This window comes from Ixodes scapularis, unplaced genomic scaffold (assembly GCF_016920785.2).
Source record: "Ixodes scapularis isolate PalLabHiFi unplaced genomic scaffold, ASM1692078v2 PGA_scaffold8__174_contigs__length_109621045, whole genome shotgun sequence".
Classification (NCBI taxonomy): Eukaryota; Metazoa; Arthropoda; class Arachnida; order Ixodida; family Ixodidae; genus Ixodes; species Ixodes scapularis.
In genome coordinates, this window is record NW_024609883.1 from 45,232,153 (window position 1) to 45,252,969 (window position 20,817).

The window sequence follows — 20,817 nt, forward strand, 5'->3', positions numbered from 1 at the left end:
AAATCAATTCCGTTTTGAATAAATAGCACTACTACTAAAATGGCCAAGAATATATTTTATTTATTCATAAAGGTCACTTATAGATGCTTATTTTCATATATTTTTCCCCGTTTCATATGAAGTAGTTTGTTGGTGCATAATTTGTGAATGTGTCTCTAAAACATAATACACTTGACGTGTTTCGTAGCTTTTTCTTTTGCATTAAAATCTTTTGTTGTAATTTTCAATATTCTCTTTACATATATTAAGCCTGTAATAAAGTAAGTAGCTAAAATTGTTACTACGTGCATATTTCGGTGTGAAATTGACGGCTTGGCATAATACCATAGTAAAACATTGGCAATCTCTACGCTTCGAGTTTCGGAGTTGGCTACAACGCTCAAATAAAGCTAAATGTTCTTCCCAAGAACGTGGGTTTCACATATGTTTGTTTTCTATACAAATAGGAAAACAATTCGATCCGAACCATCACTGTACGATCTGACATGGATACCCTTATGTTCTATTTAAATTTCAAGAAACGTCCAACGAACTGAGTTTTTTTTTTTTTTTTTTTATAACAAAGCGCGCTTACAGTGCAACAGAGGTTATCTTGAACATTTACTCCAGTCGCTGAACTCCGACGCAGAAAATCTCACAACACACGAGATAGCTATCACTTTTTTATGAAATTATTTTTGGATTCCGCAAGACTGCTATATATACGCATATGCAGAGCACCCTTTCGACCGACGCCTTCAGGCTGCGCTTCCTTTGCAGAAATGTTGGCGACAGGCTGGAAAATAACTCCGCTGTTTGTCGGGTTTTGCGTGGTCATAATTTTCAAGGCCGGTGATTCTTCTCCCAACGGGCCGTATGATTTATCTAAGGTGTGTATTTTCCAGTGTTTATAATTGATAAAAAGCAGGGAGTGATATTTGCTGTTTATTTATTTTTAAACGCCGGCGTACTTCGGTGAGAGTAACTGAGGTTCATTATTTTGAAGGAGCTCAATAAGCACCTCAAATGCTGAAGATGTTTTTTTTTTTTTTTTAGACGCAATACCGACTTTAGTTTCAGGATCCCCAAAATGATGCACAGCTTCAAGCTCTTTCTTAGTTCAGTTTTTTGTTATCGAAACTTGAGAAAAGGCGCACAGAATCTGGGTTTTAGTGTAGAAGGGGCAGGACAGGAGTCTGACAGCACCTTATACGATTGCGAGGTAGAGAGAGCCTTTCAGCGGTCAGTCCCCTATATTAAAAAAAAAAAGTGGAAGAGCTCCATTATGGTAGTTCTAGCGAACCGAATACAGGGTGACATCAAACCGAACCCGCAGCCCCGGAAGCCCATCCCCAGGCGAAGAGACGCGTTCTCCAAGGTCAGTGGCCCTGGACCACACTCATGCTGGCAGCGTCTTCCAAGAACCACAGCGACCACAGAGTGGACACTTTATGAAGGCAGAATCCACGAGCTAGCACGTTTAACGAAACTTTGCGGGAGGAAGAGTTTCGAAGAAAGTATAGTAGTCGCTAGAACGGAAACATTCAATGACTGCTGCTTTTCGGTTTTTATCGGGGCAACATTATTCAACCACCGGTGTTTTTCGGCTTTAACCGATTTTGTATTTTCGTTACCGGTGAATGCTTATTGGTGTTTTTTGGTTAAAACCGGAAACTGCACAGCCTAGACTTATCGGCGGTAAGGTTCTGTCTACTGTTTTAGTACATTTTAATTTGTTACACTTAAAGACCGATCAACAAGCAGAAAAAGAAAAAACACTCCCTCAATTCCTCCTTTCGGCTCAACTGTAGAGTTCCGGGTACCGTAGCGGGTTGCGGAGAGCATTGCGGGACGGCGACAGCCATCTATTAAAACTTCCTATTATTACTGATTTCAAAATGAATATTGTGACGATGGAAGATGAATGTGATACCGAAACCAACGTTCAAACTTTCCGCGCTTCCCAATGGGGCGACGTCACATGCTGTAAAGACATATTTCTATATTACCAAGCATCGAGGAGAATGCAGGGATTGGTGTTCTACGCGCCGCACGGGCTGACCTTAGCAGTAGTACATTTTCTAAAGCAAAAACCTAAAACAAAGTGTATCTTGCACGCGCGTTCGTCAACGCTTTATTTTGGTTATTTACTTCGAATATTTTATACGGGGAAGGCGCGCGCGTGTGCCACGTGGAACACCAATCCCTGCATTCTCCTTGATGCTAGGTAATATAGTAAATGGTCTATTAATGCAATGTTCACCCTACGGACGCAACGCCGCCGATATTTAATAATATACATAAATGTAAGCGCAGGAAACGAAACGATTTCATTCAGACTACAAACAATCGTGGTCTGAACGAACTATAGTTCCGCTTCTTGCGCTGACGTTTGCGTGTCTTATGAAAGACTGGCGCTTTGCGTCCGTAGTGTGAACATAGCATAACCTGCAAGTTAAGCAGGCAGTCTAAAAAAACTATTTTAGTATGTTTTTTTTTCTTTGCACGAGCTTAACTTGAGTTTATTTCACGCCATCATACCTCTCGTATCCCGTCGGGAACTTGTTGTAAAATGCACACATATTTCCCACTATACCACAGCATCTTACGTCACGTTTCCAGCGTTGCTAGTAAACCCTCTCAGAACAAATTTAAAAATTCGATGACCTTGTGCGAAAAAAAATATTGTGACTTGCAATGTGGCTTACTTGTTCAGATGGTTTATTAATGTGTTACGAAGTTTGAGGCAAATCGATCAGCATCAAAAATTTATCCATTGAAATATTTTTATTTTAAGGCGGTTGAAAAAAAGGCGATTAAAATTCCGTGACCAGGTCCCAAACACAAATACAGCACTCGGGCAACAGGCTCGCAAATTTGGCATGGGAACGAATGGAAACCAGTGCACAATGAGCACAAAATTACGAGCGCACTACATCAACAGCTGAATACGCCATTCTTAATATTTTTTTTTTTTTTTAATGAACGCGGAAGAGATTTTATATGAGCCAGCGGATAAATGCGAGTATGTTTGTTGGGGACATCTGGGATTTGATAGGATAACTCTCGAGTTCTGTAATTAGTTCTAACTTTGGGTTTTAGAAATTGCTGATACCTGAGGTTGGAATTTTGGTTAAGCTAAATATGTATACCAAAAGCTAATACAATCAGTGTTGATTTCAGAATGTATCGAAATCGCGACTTTAAAGCAGAAAAGTTCATCCAATGTTCGATAATATCGGTTTTCTTCGTAAATACGCCGGGGAAATCTATATTAGGACTTGCTTTGCAAATTCAGTAAGATATCCATCGGATTTTATTCGGAGTTTATCCGAAATCCTTTCTGGTTTTGATTTAAAGCTCAGTGACGAAATGCAGTAATTACATGTCACCCCTTACATCCGGCCATTGCTAAGAGGACTTGTCCGTCGAGTAGTAACAAGTATTCATCGTTCGTTCATTTTTATAGCGCAGCTCTTAGGCGCCCATTTTCGGCTTGAGCGGCGTCGCCGTCGCCGTCGCCGTCACCGTAACTGCGCGGTGCATTATGGGTAAATTTTTCCGAAGGAACCCGAGATCCTCCCGAAGGACCTCGGGCCTTCCGGAGGACCTCGGGAGGACATCGGGTTCCTTCGGGAGGACCTCGGGAGGACCTCAGGTTCCTTCGGGAGGACCTCGGGAGGACCGCGGGTTTCTCCGGGTGGACCTCGGAAGGACCTCGGGTTCCTTCGGGAGGACCTCGGGAGGACCTCGGGCTCTTTCGGGAGGACCTCGGAAGGACCTCGGGCTCCTTCGGGAGGACCTCGGGAGGACCTAGGGGGGTCACGTGACCTGGGGTTCACGTGACGATGACATTATAAGTGACGTCATCAGTGATGATGACGATGACGTCATCGGTGATGTCACTGATGACGTCATTGTCACGTGACCCCCCAGGTCACGTGACCCCCCGAGGTCACATGACCCCCCCCTTTCCGAGGTCACATGACCCCCCCCTTTCCGAGGTCAACTGACCCCCCAGTACCCTTCCCTCCTCCTCCTCAAGAGCTGCGCTCTAATTCGGCGTTACAGGGAGTTGTAGACGGCTTTCATTTTTTCTTCACATCTTAGTGGTTAAATAGAGTACCACGTTGTGTTTCTTTGAAGATAACCGCATCAATGCCTGTAGTGATGACTTTATTACAAAGAAAACATTTCACAGAAAGAGGTGGGATGCAGGAAACCTTGTTGTGCACCTAGTGAGGAGGCATATTCGTGGTCCTGAGTGGATTCGGGAAATCTAAGGTGCACAGATGATGCGAGTCAAATTTCCTCAGCAGCTGCAGCTCATGACACAGTCGAGACAAGACGATCGCCAATTTTGCTGTTAAGTTACGGTGGAAACATTACTGAGTGAAGATGAGGTTTCTATCTTGTCAAGCAACTAATTTTCAAACAGATCAAGTGAACAGTGGAGTTATAAGTTGTCACTTGAGTGACCATCTTCCCATTTTCTTGTGTGCTGAGCTTAATATATCTTGAAAGCGAACGAAATGCCAACCGGCCTATGCCAATGCCAACTGATTTTCATTCTATCAATTTATTTAAGATTTGTAAAATAATTAACATTTATAAATTATATCAGTACACACTCGGTACAAGTTTTAAAAGGGAAAAAAGGGGATTGTGTTTTTTGGAAAGACTTGCGTCGTTAAGGGAAATTTCCCCTCCATATTCTACCCGCAACGCAGAGAAATAGAGGATGGTCACACAACGAACAAACTATGGCTATCAGATGTTGAATTTCACACTCCCATATTTACTGAATAGCCTTTGCACTATTAATATTGATTTTGCTAGTTCAATTTTCAAGGACCTGCGCTTATATTTTTGTACTTGATTTTTGTTTTCATTCTATGTTTTGCACTTGGGTGAACATTGGTTTGTACAAACGTCAACCGCAGATGTGCAACGGTTTGACTGTATACTTTGCCTTTTTTTGCATATTTTCCGCATGCTTGCTGCTGACCATAGTGTTGGACAAAATACTCGATAAAAGTATTTAAGTTAAGTTACTAAACAATGGCTCATAAAGTATTTAAAATACTACTCAAGTCACATTCACTTTAAAGTATCTTAAGTAGAGTACAAATACTTAAAAATGTAATTAAATTACTTTGAAGATACTTCCGCATTGCGTAAATTGTATCGACGTCAGTGACAACGACAATTATACAGCTCCGAAAATCTGGGTCACCAAAATGGTTTATTAGCACGCAACAACAAAAAACGAAAAAGGAAAAAAAGTATCATATAGCTATTTTATGCAGTCGAACTATAAGGAGCAGGATATTGTCACGAATGACAAATGATGAGGCGGTGAATAACTGAACAAACTAAAAGTCTAATGGGTTAAAGTTGTGCCAGAAACAAAATGTACAAAGGCTAGCGTCGCAGGCGTCGATGTCGGCGAAACAGCAGGATCGACCGCTGGGACGAGACTAACTCCGGACCGCCACTCGGAGCACCTTTTGTACCCGCGTGTGTTTCTGGAACATTCGGCGTAGAATGTTCGGCGCGTAGAACATTCGTAACCCGATCAGACGACAAGGTTCTCGAACTTACGAGAATTTCAAGTTGAAAGAATAAATACAAGAGAAGTCCGCTCACTGGTATCGAACCCGGAACCTCCGTGCAAGAGGCAAGCGCGGTAACCATTGGGCCACGAGCTCTCTGGACAACGCGCGTGGCAATATATCTGGTAGATGTTACAAAAAATTTCTGGGACAACAAGAAAGAGGTCGCTTTAGCTATTGGGGAGAAGATCAGACCGTGGCGCCCTAAGGGGTTAACTATAGAACTAGATGGATGGGGTCAACAAATACAATTGCTTAGCGCTCGGTTGACTTAACTGAACGAGGCGTCAGCGCTCGGCTGAATTCGTGCTCTCCGGTGAGGGGGAGGAGGGGCTATTTTTTTACCACTCCGGCCTGCATGAACAATGCAGCATGCACGGTGCCCAGCTCAACACAAAAGCCCAAGTATGTCAAGCTCGCATCCTCTGACGACTGCTTTCGGGAGAGATCCGGCACCTAACGTCACTTCACTAATTGCTGGCATTTTTTCATTACACTGTGCCGAGCGCTCTATTAAATAAGATGACATGAACATTCCCACAAGGCCTGTGGGCATGTGCGGAGGCCTTGTGTTGGGTAAACACCGAGGTGTGGGGTGACAAACGGGTCAGAGCGCTTTGCCAATAGTGACACCGCTGAATATCACGTCCTGCGGCGTACCTTAGACGCATCGTTTAACTACAGTCCATAATTCCTATATGGGGACTTCACTATAAACGAACTTGGGATGCGGATATGAGTAAATGGATAACAATGTAAACCCACATAATAAATAGCCACGGCAGTGGTCGCACCTTCTTCAAGTAGGTTCAACGGGGGGGACACTGTTGGCATTTTGAGAGGCCATCCAGCTCGTAGTTCGTTTCCTGTATTGTCCTCTGCTTATCAATGTTCGCTTACAGGCAGTGTTCGTGAGAGCAATAAGAGCTGCACTGACAACACAAAGAAAAGAAAAAACAATAAATCTCGACCTTTTGCCCTAGCGGGGTCAAATATACAAAAAGCAAAACAAAATGTTGTTTTTTTTTGTGTGTGTCCACTTCTCATTTTCTTCGAGTTGTTATTTTCCTGACACTCAAGTCTGCATGGTTGTCGTAGGTCGTACCCCGATCTGCGTTGCGCCCCTCAGGGTGGCATCTTTACTTCCGTAAAACCACACCTTTTATTTGAAGATTTTTGGGGAAAACTCTGTAGAAACAAAAGGCGCCTCTGGGAAGGCGAGGGGAGAGCCTTCGTTGTAAGAACTTTGGGCTGAAATATGAGTCACAATCGGGAAAAAAGCGTTGTTTTCATGAGCTCACTCAAAGTCACCGTAGCTAATCGGAGCTAGCAACAGGATTTGGTTGCTCGAGAGAATGTTCACGTTTGCTCGTGCCACGCCCACGCCACTTCACACCGAAAAACTCGGAAAATGGCGCAATGTCAAAAATGTATTTAAGATAATGAGTACAGGATACTCGGAATTGTAATTAAAATAGAGTATCAAATACTCTCAAAATAGAGCATCAAATACTCTCAAAATACAGTATCAAATACTCTCGATCAAAAATATTTGCAAGATATTAAGATGCTTCAAAAAGTATTTAAGATACAGTATCTTGAGTAGAGTATTTGAGATAGGCACATGTCTGGACCACTGTAAGGGGCCCGAGGACCAGTCAAGCGGCCTACTGCAGCTTTTTTTTCCTTTGGGAATCACATTATTAGATGAAAATAAAGTAATTATTATTATTATATTATTATTATTAATAAATTGCTTGGAGATAAATAATCAATCCGAATGGGATTATATCTGCAAAAAACTCCACATAATCACTGAAAACGTTATTTACTCGTGCAGCTAAAATAGAAAAAAAAAAGATAATGTTACACCGGATATTTACCTCTAAAATAAAACAAGGTTGCGTGCTAAAAAAAACATAAAACGTAGCAGTTTTGTTGCGAACACCACCAAAGAAAGATCAAAATACTACAAAGCTAAAGTTCGTGCAATGTATATGCTTTATGTTACAGAAATGGTTAGCGTTTTTACCGGGGGGGGGGGGGGTGGATAAAAATCAATATAATTTAAATCATGATTTAAGGAGTGATTTACACCAGACCAGTTTTCCTATGCTGATTCAGATCAAGTCATTCCCGCTAAAATCAAACTATTTCCGAACGTAATTTTATTTACTTGCCTTTCATTTAGTATTATCTACCAACATATTTTAATAATCTTCGCCATAGTTTACTTAATCTGCCATCCTTAGCACAGGTAAAAAAAGAACTGCGTAAATGGTGTAGTACGCCAGGAGAAGAATAGAGAGCTCCCAGACCCATGCCTTTCTTTTACGTCCCCAGTGTATTGCCGCATTTCTTTTGCACGCCTGTATTCACTGTTCTATTCGCGACTGTTTGTATTGCCATGATTTTAAAAGCTAGAGTTTATAATTCTATGTCATTTGCGGTATTACAAATTCTATGTAAATCATTATTAATATTGTATAAAAATAGGTAACTTCGTTTCATGCTTACTGGCCAAAACGTTTGTGCTTGTATACTGTTAAGGCGATGAACCATTTGTTTTCTTTTACTTATGTTGAGTTCCGCATAAATAGGACTCCACTCAATGTATCAATTTAGTTTTACATACTTCCGATTTCTTAAATTCATCCCATGCTGGACTGTAAGTACTCAGGCAGAAGCACGCAAGTGCTTTTGTGAGACTGAGTAAACTGTACGTATGCTTTCTTTGTGAATAAAATTATTATTATTATTATTATTATTATTATTATTATTATTATTATTATTATTATTATTATTGTATGGCTGAATGCGAATATTTTAGATGCGATAAGGGAAAAAAATGCACTATGGGCTCGCTGCCGTCGTTCACCCAATGATGCACACCTACGAATACTCTTTAAATCCTGCCGTAACAAAGTAAACGCGATGATTCGATCAGCTAAGCGCATTTCTTATCACAGAAAATTCTCCCAATCTCATTCGGATGCCCGTAAAACTTGGTCTTTGATAAATGAACTCCGAGGACACCAAAGACACTCCATTGATGATACACTGAAACGACATTTTGGAGATAATTTGCAATCGATTGTAGAGGATTTTAACGTTTTTTTTGCTACTTTTTCTGGTCAGGCGAGAGATAGCCTAGATGCATTTGATAACCTAGTCTCTTCTTCAGCGTTCCTTCCGCCTTTTCAGGAAGCTGATCTATATTCCATTTTGTCTAGTTTCAAGAACAACAAGTCCCCTGGTATAGACGGAATTCGCTTATCTGACCTCCGCAGAAATATTGGCATTCTGAAAGACGTACTTTTATTTATGCTAAATGGTTTTATTGAAGCCAAGATACTTCCCAATGAACTTAAAACATCTATAGTATGTCCTTTGTATAAAGGTGGTACCAGAAACAATATTGCAAACTATCGTCCGATTTCTCTCTTGCCCATCATCGCTCAGATCCTCGAAAAGCATGTGTTTAATATAATGACATCTTTTTTAGAAAAATTTAATATCTTATCTCCAACTCAATTTGGTTTTGTGCAAGGAAAGGGCACTCAGCCTCTTCTAGAAGATTTTGCAGATCAGCTATACTCAGCATTCGATCACAATCTTGTCACCTCTGCACTATTCTTAGATGTGTCCAAAGCTTTCGACACAGTAAGCCATACGATACTGTTGAAGAAACTGTACAGCCTAGGTTTTCGTGGTTAATTTTTTCCCCTTCTTAAAAACTATCTTTCTCATCGCTCTCAACTGGTGTGCGCATCTGGATTTCAGAGTTCTCGAACTGAACTAAAAGCCGGAGTACCACAGGGGTCTATTCTATCACCTTTTTTGTTTAAGATCTTTGTCAATGACATCGCCACCATGGTACCGGGATGTAAGCTATATCAATACGCGGACGACACTGTAATTATGACCCAACACATCAACTATGCCAATTCCATCAGCCAGTTGCAATCTCAAGCAATAGCAATTATGGACTGGTTCAAAAAAAACCTTCTTGATATTAATGTTAAAAAGACAAAACTAGTATGCTTCTATAATCCACTCAAAACAGTCACTCTCAACATTCCATTAGGTCTGCACTCTTCTTTCTGCCATCAATGCAACTGCATTCCGGTTGAGTATACAGATAGCGTGAAGTATCTAGGCATATATTTTGATAGTGGTCTGAAATGGAATGTTCATTTTACATACATCTGTAAAAAACTAAGAAGCATTAGTTGCCTATTATATGATACAAAACATTTTTTTCCTGTATCTGTTCGAAGAATGATTGCCCATTCGCTTGCATATAGCGTCCTTCGCTACTCCATCACGGTTTTCGGCCATTCTCCTGACTATTGGAAAACCAGGGTGGACTGCATCCTGAAAGCTATCCTGAAAAGTATCTCTTATAAACTTAAAATACCTGACAACGCTAATCTTTTCGAATATTTGCAACTACCCAACTTCCAAACCCTTTATGTTGATTCAGTGGTATTGCGGTACTTTTGGAATTCTGATTTCAAAATCTTAAGCCCACCCACACGTGATCTTCGACATAATCACCCTTTTCACATACCTTTTTCCCGCACTCGTTATGGCGGAAGTACGCGTGCGTTTTATGTGCCATATATTTTTTCTCACTTACCACCTGAACTTCTAAACCAAACATCCCTGAGCAAAGTTAAAAAGATGCTTAGAGGTATTTCGTTTTAATAGCGAACTATTGGTTTCGTTTTAGTAGCTAACTATCGCAGACTCATTTTGCTTAGTAATGTGTGCCAATTTTAAGCGCCTGCCTTTCTAGAACATTAATCAATATTCTGCTGTTTGTAGGACATTTTAACAGAAGACCTTCCGTGATTTTTTTTTTCGCGTATTTTCCAGTTTTGTGGTATTTTATTTTGCTTTGACATTGCTATTGATTTCCGTATTAGTCTGTACATAATATCTTTTCGCGTAAAATCTTCAAGTTATTACTATCGTGACTAACTTCATGGAATTATGTTTGCATTTGTTTTTTTTTTTTGGTCTGTTTTATATTATTGTATTTTCAGTAACTACCCTTGCTGCATATCGTTTTTTTTTTTTTATTGGAGGATGGCGTCGCACAAGTTACCCGTTGGCTTTGATGCATCCGCAATACCAAACTTTTCTATGCTGGTAGCAATAAACAATTATTATTATTATTATTATTATTATTATTATATGCTTACGTTAAAAATCGAAGAATCATCAAGCAAAAGATATATATACACAAGTCTAAACACGATCAAAAAGTGGTCTTCTGATCAAATCGGGGTACTGAGCTAAATACCTGCCTTCGGCTTTCTTCGTTAACTGCGTAACATCACACTGCAACAAAATCAGAAAGCAGAAGAAACGAAAAATATAAAATGAACGTCCTGCTGCAATCAACTCAAAACGCAAAAATAAAACTTAAATTAAAAATTTTAGCAACCCAACTAACTAAAATAATCAGGCTGTTTTTGCTCTAGTATAGCGGGAATTAGATCTATAAAAAGAAAAGGTCAATGAAACTGTAATTTACATCCACAGTTTTTTTTCTTCCGCATTATTAATGATCGGCCGAATTGATTATTCACTCTGCCATATTGAGAAATAAATGTCATGGCATAGAACTCTACATGTATTTCCTAGCTTCAGTGATTTAAGTGAAACTCTGACTTAAATTGAATAAATCTGATTCAAATCAAACAAATCTCATTTATTTGACGTAAAAAGCATGTTTTTCGCACCCTGGTTTTAACGTATATTAAAGACAAAAAACAAAATGCAGTTTTTATATTGTATTATGAATTTACTGTATTCGCGTCTAAAGCTCGTTGCTCACCCTCCCGCGGCGGAAACGGGAAGCGCTCTAGTGAGGGTCCCCCGGTTCTCCTGCTCAGCGGGCACGGTGGAACTGCTCGCGATCATCGCTCGCGAAATGTAAATTCTGAATGCAAATAACGCGTTTCCCGGTCCCAATGTAGTGCTGCACCGTTTATGGGATTGTGTTTTGTTAGAGAGTTTTAGTATTGCGTATAGAAGCAGACGCAAGCGCTGTGATTTTGCGTTAGAGTTGCCTGCTCCACTCAGCGCATGCGCTTCGATTGTCGCCATGCTCCAATATAAGACCGCAATTTTGGACTCCGCGCACGCGCAGTGTGGAACACGCAACGCTAACGCAGACAGACTTGCGTTCGCTTGTATACGCAATAGTAAAACTCACTACTATTTCACCAGCTTCCAACGCCAACGAAACGTGCTGCAGTGAGCAGACGAGCAAGCAGGTAGGCGTTCCTTCGAAATAGAAAGGCTGAGATTGGCAAAACGACGGCGCGTAAAAACTAAATGAACTAAATGTTCTGGGACGATCGGTAATTTAAAAACACAAAACGAAAAAGAAATGTTTATTTTTATTTTTTATATTTTTATTTTGGGGAATTCGGTTCGGAAGGATTGACGGCGACTGGAAGTTTTGCCGATCTTCAAAAGTCGCGACTTTGATAGCACTAAATGCTCTACCCACAGTTCATGTAATTTTATGTGAATTTCTCATATTACAATAACCAAAGAGAGACATGGAAGACACATATACAGGTCTGTTGTTTGTTTGTCTCCCATGTCCCTCTTTCATTATCGTAAATTAGACACCAACACGCTGAACCATCTACACCTCATATTCGCTATACTGTTTTAATAGATTTTAAACTATTTTTATTTTATAACTTGTTAATAAAAAATGCAGCAACTAGCACCAGGGATGATGATTTGCACTTTCTTGATTGTCATACTTGTCCGCGTGTTCGAAATTAGATCATAAGCATAAAATATATTAGAGCTTGAAAACCTACGCAGTCAAATATCTTAATTGTATTATTATTAATAATCCAAATTGCGGCAATGTAGGCGTCACGATCACAAAAATTCGCCATTTAACCACAATAGTCTTTCCAGAAATGTGTCATTTTTTAGCATATGAAAAACTTTAACATTGTTATCAAGATATATAAACATTCAACCACTCGATGTAATATTAAGTTCTATGCGCAACGCATTACTTAAAAAAACGCACACCTTTGCTGTTTGAATCGGATTCCTTCTTTAAATTTTTGTAGTGAAAACAGTGTTTCTTATTCCATACATTTTGTGAACATATGCTAAACTCAGCACCCGTGACGATATTTTGTAAATTTTTTTTATTTATTCTGTTATTCTTATGCTGGGAATAATATTAAAGCAGTTAATTAGCTAATACCCAAAAAACACATCGAAAACCCCGCAGTTCATTATTTCACGTGACAATTATCTGAGCCGGAAAGGGCAGCAAGAACACATTTGGAGTTATGAAAGAGAGAGGCGCATCATGAGTTATAAAAGAATTTGAAACTAACACATATACCAAAACTAAATCCAAAATAGAAGTTCGTGGAAATGGAGCGTGCTGGTTAAGTTACGGTGTTTGTGGAGAATAACATAGAGGACGAAAACAGGACGACACGTTTCTCCGGAGAAACGTGTCGTCCTGTTTTCGTCCTCTATGTTATTCTCCAAAATAGAAGTTAGTTCCGGTTTTGTTCCAGCATTAAAAGGTGCCTGCTGGCGTAAATATTACGTTAAACACCATTTTTGTTTTCAGGATAAAGAGGGGACCTGCGCTCATAACACCCTAGCTTCCTCGCATAAACAGAATTAATTTGTGTCGCTCAGTGAAACCAGCACAATAGGCAGTCTCAGCAACTGGTATACGAGCACCCCCATCTTCGACCCTCACTACAACCGCCATTTTGAAAAACCTATAGTGACTTGGGGTTGCGAATAACGAGTTAAGAAAGTAAACGCTCTTCATTTTTTTTTCTTTTGTTGGCATTGTGTGGAGCGAAAAGCTAACGCGTATTGTATAGGTTATCAACTCCAACTACAATTTGTTTGTGGTTACTGAAAGTACAAAAATCGTTGCACTGTCCCTTTAAACCTAACCTTAAAACGTCTTTTCTTCTTCTTTAAGAAGTCGCCCGGCGGCATCTGCCGCGGGGTTAGCTTGGGCGCCGGCTTGTCTTAGCTCTGAATAAAGCCCCTCGAGTATAGACGCTTTCCACACGCGCCAAATTACAGCCGCCATTGCTGACCTTCTCTTGTCTTACCGAGATGCCGAGCAACTGAAACGGTAGTTGACGATCCTCTACAAAGGCCGATGCTTTAGAAAAGGACACAGTTGAATCTAATGTGGCAATAACCTGGCCTGCTATGGTAAAGATGAAGTGAAATAAACGAAATAAGAGGAAACAAAAACTGAAGGTCAGTTATGGCGTCGTCCATGCACAGCTGCTGCAAAGCGTCTATAAAGGCAGACAGCTAGATGATGTTCTTTCGTGTCACCGACTACTTCGGCAGACGACGCGCTGATCAAAACAAAAGAAAACTTGAGCAAACTGGAAAACATTGCCCACACCCTGAAACACAAAGGGCGTGGGTTTCTGGGTAGCGTGATACACAACCGGGTGCCGGTACGGTGTTCAATCACACTGTGACAAGGCAAAGCGGCAATCGAACCCAGGAATAATCCCTGTGCTCTAAACGCCAGAATGTTTTATTTTTATTTTTTTTTATTTTTAGAAACCATTGAGGCAACACTAACTTTGTGACGTTTTCTTTTTTGCTCAAGTTTTGCTCAACAACTCTCGTTCCAACCTCAAATAAGGAAAGGTTTTCTTACTGCTACAAACGGTCTGAAGCTTAGTCTGAGGTGACATAACACGTTTCATGGTCGAAAAACTAACCAGTTCAAAGAATGCATTCTGACGGTTAATTTTTGTTTTCTTGATTAAGAAAGGAAGAAATCGGCGATATTGTTCTATCTTTATTTTTGCAAAATCAATGCATAATCACGAAGCACTTTTTATTGCTGCCGATTATCTGAGCGTTGGTAAAACCAGGAAAATTTCTTTGGTCTGCACAGCTTCTACAACGAGCAACAAACTATTTCATCTACGAAGGCACATTTAAGGAAGATAAAATCATACCGGGAAACCCTCTACCTACATGCGGAAGATGGTTCATAGTAACTGATGCTCTGGACGCGAAGAGGCTGTATGAACCCAGCCAACAGGAATATGCGTGAGTTCCTCGAAACCATTTCCTCTCTTAACTAGATGCGATTAAATTTGGGATAAAGTTATAAACACTAAGCTTGCGTTGCAGACAATTTAAAACGAGGTTGGAAATTTGCGCATGGCTCACCCTATGTCTCATAACCACGTGCCCTTCACCACACAAAGCGGCCACAGGCAGGGCTGTGTTGCTAGATTACCTTCGTGCATTAGAATATTCTAGACAATAAATTAAAAAAAAACATACTTTGATTATGCTGGCAAAAACCGGGTGGCACAGAAGGTGTTGAGCACGCATAAAGAAACTCCCTGTAACGCCGAATTAGAGCGCAGCTCTTGAGGAGGAGGATGGAAGGGTACTCAGGAGAGGGTAGACCCCTTTTCTCTCCTCCTCACCTCGTCATCCTGCCTCCTACTCCGCCACGGCGGCCACGGGACCTCAGTGGGATCACGTGACCCCCCTGAGGTCACGTGACCTCACGGCTAGGCCGACGCCGACCCCGACGGCAACGCCGCTCAAGCCGGGAACGGGCGCTTAAGAGGTGCGCTCTAAAGAAAACGTTGGTCATTAGGTATGCACCTGTGCGGCGTCTGTGCGTGATGGGGAGTGGGGCTGACGTACGCGCGGTGCTAGCGCAGATGCACTCTTCGTAGTATATGGTAGCTCCACTCATTCAGTGTCAACGGGTCATTGTCAGCATGGTCAAGCTAGTGTAAATTCTTGACTTTATAAACCCACTGTTAGCTGTCCCCACGCTGCTGCTCTGCGTAGCTCAGAAAAAAAAATCTTTAGTTTAGGCAGTACATTACCTACCTGGCTGAAAATCAATTGGTCCCAAGTTCGATCCCCCTTCGTAGTGTTCTCGTATTTGTGTTTTAATAATTGCTTTTATGGGTTTGTTTGTTTTTATAACTTAAACCTACATGTAACAATCGAGCGTAGGTTTTTTTGTAGAAAATAGCTGATGTAAGACACTGTGCTCAAACATTAGCTTGTAAAAGATGTTATTCGAACAGAAAAATGGTTTCACGCTTAAGTTAACCTTGATAGGGTTTCACTTATAATGAGATTTTCGTCTTGCCAGTCGACTGCTGTTACCGCCGAGCATCGGATACAAATGGGTAGTGCAGCGGGACGAGAGAGCGACTGCGCTTTGTCAACGATTTTGTAGATATATTTTTAAGTAAAATAAAGACATTATTAATAATTCGTTCACAATAAAAGTGGTTCCTCGATGAGTCCGGTTTTTTTTCAATCGCGGCGGTATCGATTGTTCCCAGGGTGACTTCAGATAAGATGCAACTGGAGTGGCTGGTCGACACTTCATATGTTTATGTCATTGGCTATTTTATTGCCCACACTTTCGCCCATAAAGCAAATCACGGGACACAAAAAAATCATAAAGGGTTGATCAAAAGCATTAACGCGCAGCGCTGGTGTGACCGCGTTTGGTAATAAATAATTTCACTTATAATATAAAGAGTCCACTAATTTATAAAAAAAAGTATATTTACCTGTAAGTTGCCCTGAATTATATTAGCTGTTAGTTGCGTTACGTGTATTTAGTCAAACCTATAAAACATGGCACCTTTTTCGATTGTTTGCGAACTTTGCGGGTCTTTATATTATAGGATAACCATATCACACTCGTGAAATGTTCATAGTATAATTTTAAAACAAGTTGCGTAAATAAGGACGAACGAGTAATTGATTTCAAAGGCCCTAGTTATCTACATATTTACTTTGTTGTTTGCGTCATGCCTCATATGCTCTAAATGCAGTTGTTGCTTTGTTGTAGCCGTTCTTCGCTGTGTAGCCTGTTTCGGGGAAACTCCAACCTAAATATATTAGGACAAGTTTGATACCTCATTTAAAGAAAGGTGCTTCTCTACAGTGATACAATACTTAGTTCATTGCAACACTCGTTTGTTTGTCTGTGTTTTTTTTTTAATTATAGGGTCGAGAAAAAAGTTCAACTGGTACTTGAAGGAGAGCCAGGATCTTCTGTGAAAAGCTCAATGAAAGTTAATAATTACGATGGATCCCAAAGTAAGGCATGGCATTTACTACCATAGACTGTTAAAAAAGTGATATACTGAAAATCACAAAAATTAGCAGCATGATAGCGGGCCCAATACAAATAACTTTATAGTCGGAGACGTGAATGAATGTTACACATTACAATGGAGAGCAAACTAAGACAAAAAATGTTCCACAATACTGCGTCGTTAAGTTTAACGCGACATAACAAATACGATTACAACGGGCTCACGAAAACACAAATATACGTATATATATATATATATATATATATATATATATATATATATATATATATATATATATATACATATATATATATATATATATATATATATATATAGTGTCCCACATCACTTGCACCAAACTTTACAAAAAAACGGAGCCCGCTGGGAGAGTGAAATTAGCTTATGTTGTTAGAAAGCGTTTTGGAAAAGAGCATAATATTTTTGGGGCGCATAGTTATTTAGTTATGAAGTCTCATTAGCATTTTTTTAATTATTCGTTTATTAGCCGGGGCGTATATCGGAAAGTTGTAGAGCTCACTGAGAAACAACTAATTAAGGTGTTTCTATACACTTTGCGCGCTCCTTTTTATTAGCCTAAAAAGAAAGCCCGCGAAATATTAAAAAATACCACGTGACAACGCGCTTGCACGTCGCGTTTGCAGCGCTCTCAGACGTGCTCTGAAGGAACGAAGTCCACCTCATCACTGGCGCGCTGTGCGAGACAGAGCTTCATGTTGGGGTAGTCCCCAAAGATAAGCGCGAGCACCCGCTGGCGCTAACCGAAGGACGTTTTAATAGGACAGGACCCGGCATGACGTCATGCCCAGCGATGCCGGAAAATTAACCTAATCCCAGACTGCGGAAATGCAATCAAGCTCTAGTCGTCTGCTCGCCGCTGGGCGCTCGGAATATTTCCTTAGGCTTAGGCTACGTCTGCTTCGTGCCTGCAGTGTGCCTCGTCTGCTCGCTGTCGCGGCTTGCTTTCGATGCGATCGAATGAGCTTCGATGCGGACCCGCATTTTCATTACGGCAGAGGGCAACTAACACCTTTTCGAAGCAGGGCTTGTACGGCTTTTTCAACCCGCGGCGCGATCCTCAGCGTTCGTGCGTACAACGACTGACACGATCGCTTTCCAACGCCGCGCTATGACGACTCGTTCTAGACGACGATGCCGGCGCGATGTCAAGGGCGTCTGCTACACGCCGACTTCCTACTGGTCAGGAAAGTGTTGGGCTCCATATCTTACCTACTCTGCACCAATTCAATAGACGCCGCCATAAAATTATGGGGCAAACAACCGCGTTGCCACGGCAATGCCATGGCAACACGGGTGTTTGCCACATATTTTCATGGTGGCGTCCGTCAGCTCAGTTGCTTAATTGTACTGAAAATTACCCCAGACTGTGGTAAAAGAAGGGGAACTTTAAAAGAAAACATACGCAGGAAATGGATCGTCTCAATAGCCAAGACAATAAGAAGGGACTTCGTGGCCGCGCCTACTTCTGTTACACTTGGCTCCATGTATGGAGAATACGGACGCCCACCTCCTGCCCCTTATAACCTCTTAGCGCAAAACCCTGTTTCGGGCAGTACCCCAGTGATAAGGTAGACGTATCCGCGTCTGTTTGGAAGAGGCAATAGCCCCCGCGACTCAGACGCCAATACGTCACTTCTGTGACCTTTTAAAACGTACATGGAAATGTCCCACCTCGGTTCCTTGACCTGCAAGGCAGCGAAGGTGGCCAAGCACCAAAACAGAACCTGGAAAGGAAACGAGAGAACCGCAATAGTCGATGCTACTGAAAAAACGAAGTTGCGCCAGCCGGCACTGTCAAAATGCACGCGTTGCAATCTTATGCACGTGAACCGATCGTGCCCTGATTTGTGCAAAGTATGGCTAAAGTGCGTGAAGCGTGTTTCACATGCAGCGATTTTGTCCCTAGAGCGGCGCGATTTCTGCCGTCGCGACGCTCGTGCCGCTCAACCGCTGGTGCTGGCCAGAGCGCCGCGACGGCAGAAATCGCGCCGCTCTAGGGCCAAAACCGCTGCATGTGAAACACGCTGAAGAAGCACTTTGCAGTTCACTGTCCTTTTGAGCGAACTTCACGAGACCAGCAGAGTAGCGGCATCCACCAGCAGCAAGAAAGAACTGAGGAGGAGCGAGACAGGAATTCCTCGCACCAGGACAGTCAACAGCTAGGAACGACAAAGTCATTAGTTCTTCAAACCAAACAACCACTGCGACAGTACCAAAACGCTACACTGCAGTATCCCGGAACGGACTCCTCTGGGGACTTTGACATCTTGAGTGTAAGCGTCTGTTCAACAAAGAGTCGTCCAAGAAGCGGCGCCGCGGCTCTCCTGAGCCAAAATAAATATATCCTATCGTATACACCGCATCCGCGGTTCAAGGAGCCGGATCGCGTTCAGTCGTCAGGCTAATAAGCTTGACACCGGCTCTCAGGCGAACCTGATTCCGTGTCCGCTTGACCAGAAGCTCTATTGGACGAACAGGCTACGCCCAATGAGCACGACATTACGGAACTACGACGGAGGCGTTATAAAACACATGGGAAGTTTGACAATGCTACTGAAAATCAATGGCAAAGAAAAATCGGAAAGATTTTGTTGTGAAAAATGGGCGCCAAACAACTCTTGGGTTACAATCATCGGAGGCTTCCGGACGGGTTGCGCGCGTGGGAGCAGTGGAAACGGGAAACAACTAGGTACCCCTAGAATCTGCAAGCGTCATCGAACGTACCGGTCGCGTGGGCCGCCGCTACCACATGGTCCTTCGAGAAATGATCAACCAAGCGTGCGGCCGGCCCAGTGTGTACCTCTACCCTTACGCGAACCTCTAAAGGACGACCTTCGAAGAATGGTAAAACACGGCATCATCGAGAAAGTTGACGGACCCACAGATTAAGTAACTCCATTGGTTATAGTAAAGAAGCAAGAAGGAACTTTAAGGGCATTCCTAAACCCTCGACGCCCTAAGGCACAGTTGAAAAAGGAATATTATCAATTGCCTCGACGGGAGGATATTGAGGCCGAGATAGCCGGAGTTCAATTTTTCACAACATTGGATGCGAAGGCCGGGTTCCATCAAATTCCCTTGGATGAGAATACGGAAAGTGTATGTACGTTCAGAACATTACTTGGACGGTGCACATTTCTAAGACTACACTTTGCCATTGCATTCGCACAGGAGGGTATCGAGCCTAATCCGAGTTTTATCAGCGGTCTAATTTCTATGACTGTACGTAAAAACAAAAAAAAGCAGTGCCACGCTTGCTGGGTTGCTGGGAGTAATAAACTTTTGGTAAATATGTACATAACCTAGTTCAGAAAACAGCTCTAAAAAGCTTAATAAGACAAGAAGTAGTTTTCGAATGGCTGCCATTTCATAAAAAAGAATTTTGAAATTTTAATGGTTTCTTTGCAAGACCTGTCCTTCTTGCAATGTGTTATGCAAACAAACCGAATAAAATCACGTCAGACGCTTCCTCTACAGGACTAGGTGCAGTACGTCTGCAGCAAGATGAAAATAAGACGCGTCCGGTTGCGCGCTTGTCAAGGGTTTTAACAGAAGTCGAATCACGCTATGCAGGAATAAAGAAAGAGGCGTTGGGAATAGTAGTTGGCTGTGAAAAATTCCACCGGTTTGTCCATGGTATGAAAATAACAGTCGAAACTGGTCGCCAGGCACTCATAGCTATCTGTAAGAAAACCATAGGCGAAATGCCACCGAGTTTTCAGGTATTTTTTATTTGTTTCTAAAATACAATTTTACAATGCAGTTCGTTCCCGGCAAGAAACTGTTAGTGACTAGCATGCTGTCAAGAGCACCGTCAATGAAGGGTCGAAAGACGCCAGTGCTGACGTTGAGGTTCATGCAACCAGTGCCCTATGTGACTTAGTGTCAGCAGCGACTCTGCCTGTCGAAGAAGCACGTTTGCATGCTGGACATCAAGGAATGACACAATGTAAAACTGCAGTACGCAGACTTAACTTTTAACCGGGGCTAACCACCGAATTCAGAAACCTCACTCAAACTACACT

At 41.7% G+C, this 20,817-nt stretch overlaps 1 protein-coding gene across 1 annotated transcript; it reads left to right on the top strand.

Annotated features, from left to right (window-relative positions):
- The first annotated feature begins 761 nt into the window (after nt 1-761).
- Nucleotides 762-16,780, top strand: LOC8030482. Its single transcript, XM_042286972.1, has 3 exons — nt 762-869; nt 14,554-14,711; nt 16,663-16,780. The coding sequence occupies exons 1-3, from the start codon at nt 762-764 to the stop codon at nt 16,778-16,780; spliced, it is 384 nt and encodes a 127-aa protein (XP_042142906.1).
- Nucleotides 16,781-20,817: the final 4,037 nt, after the last annotated feature.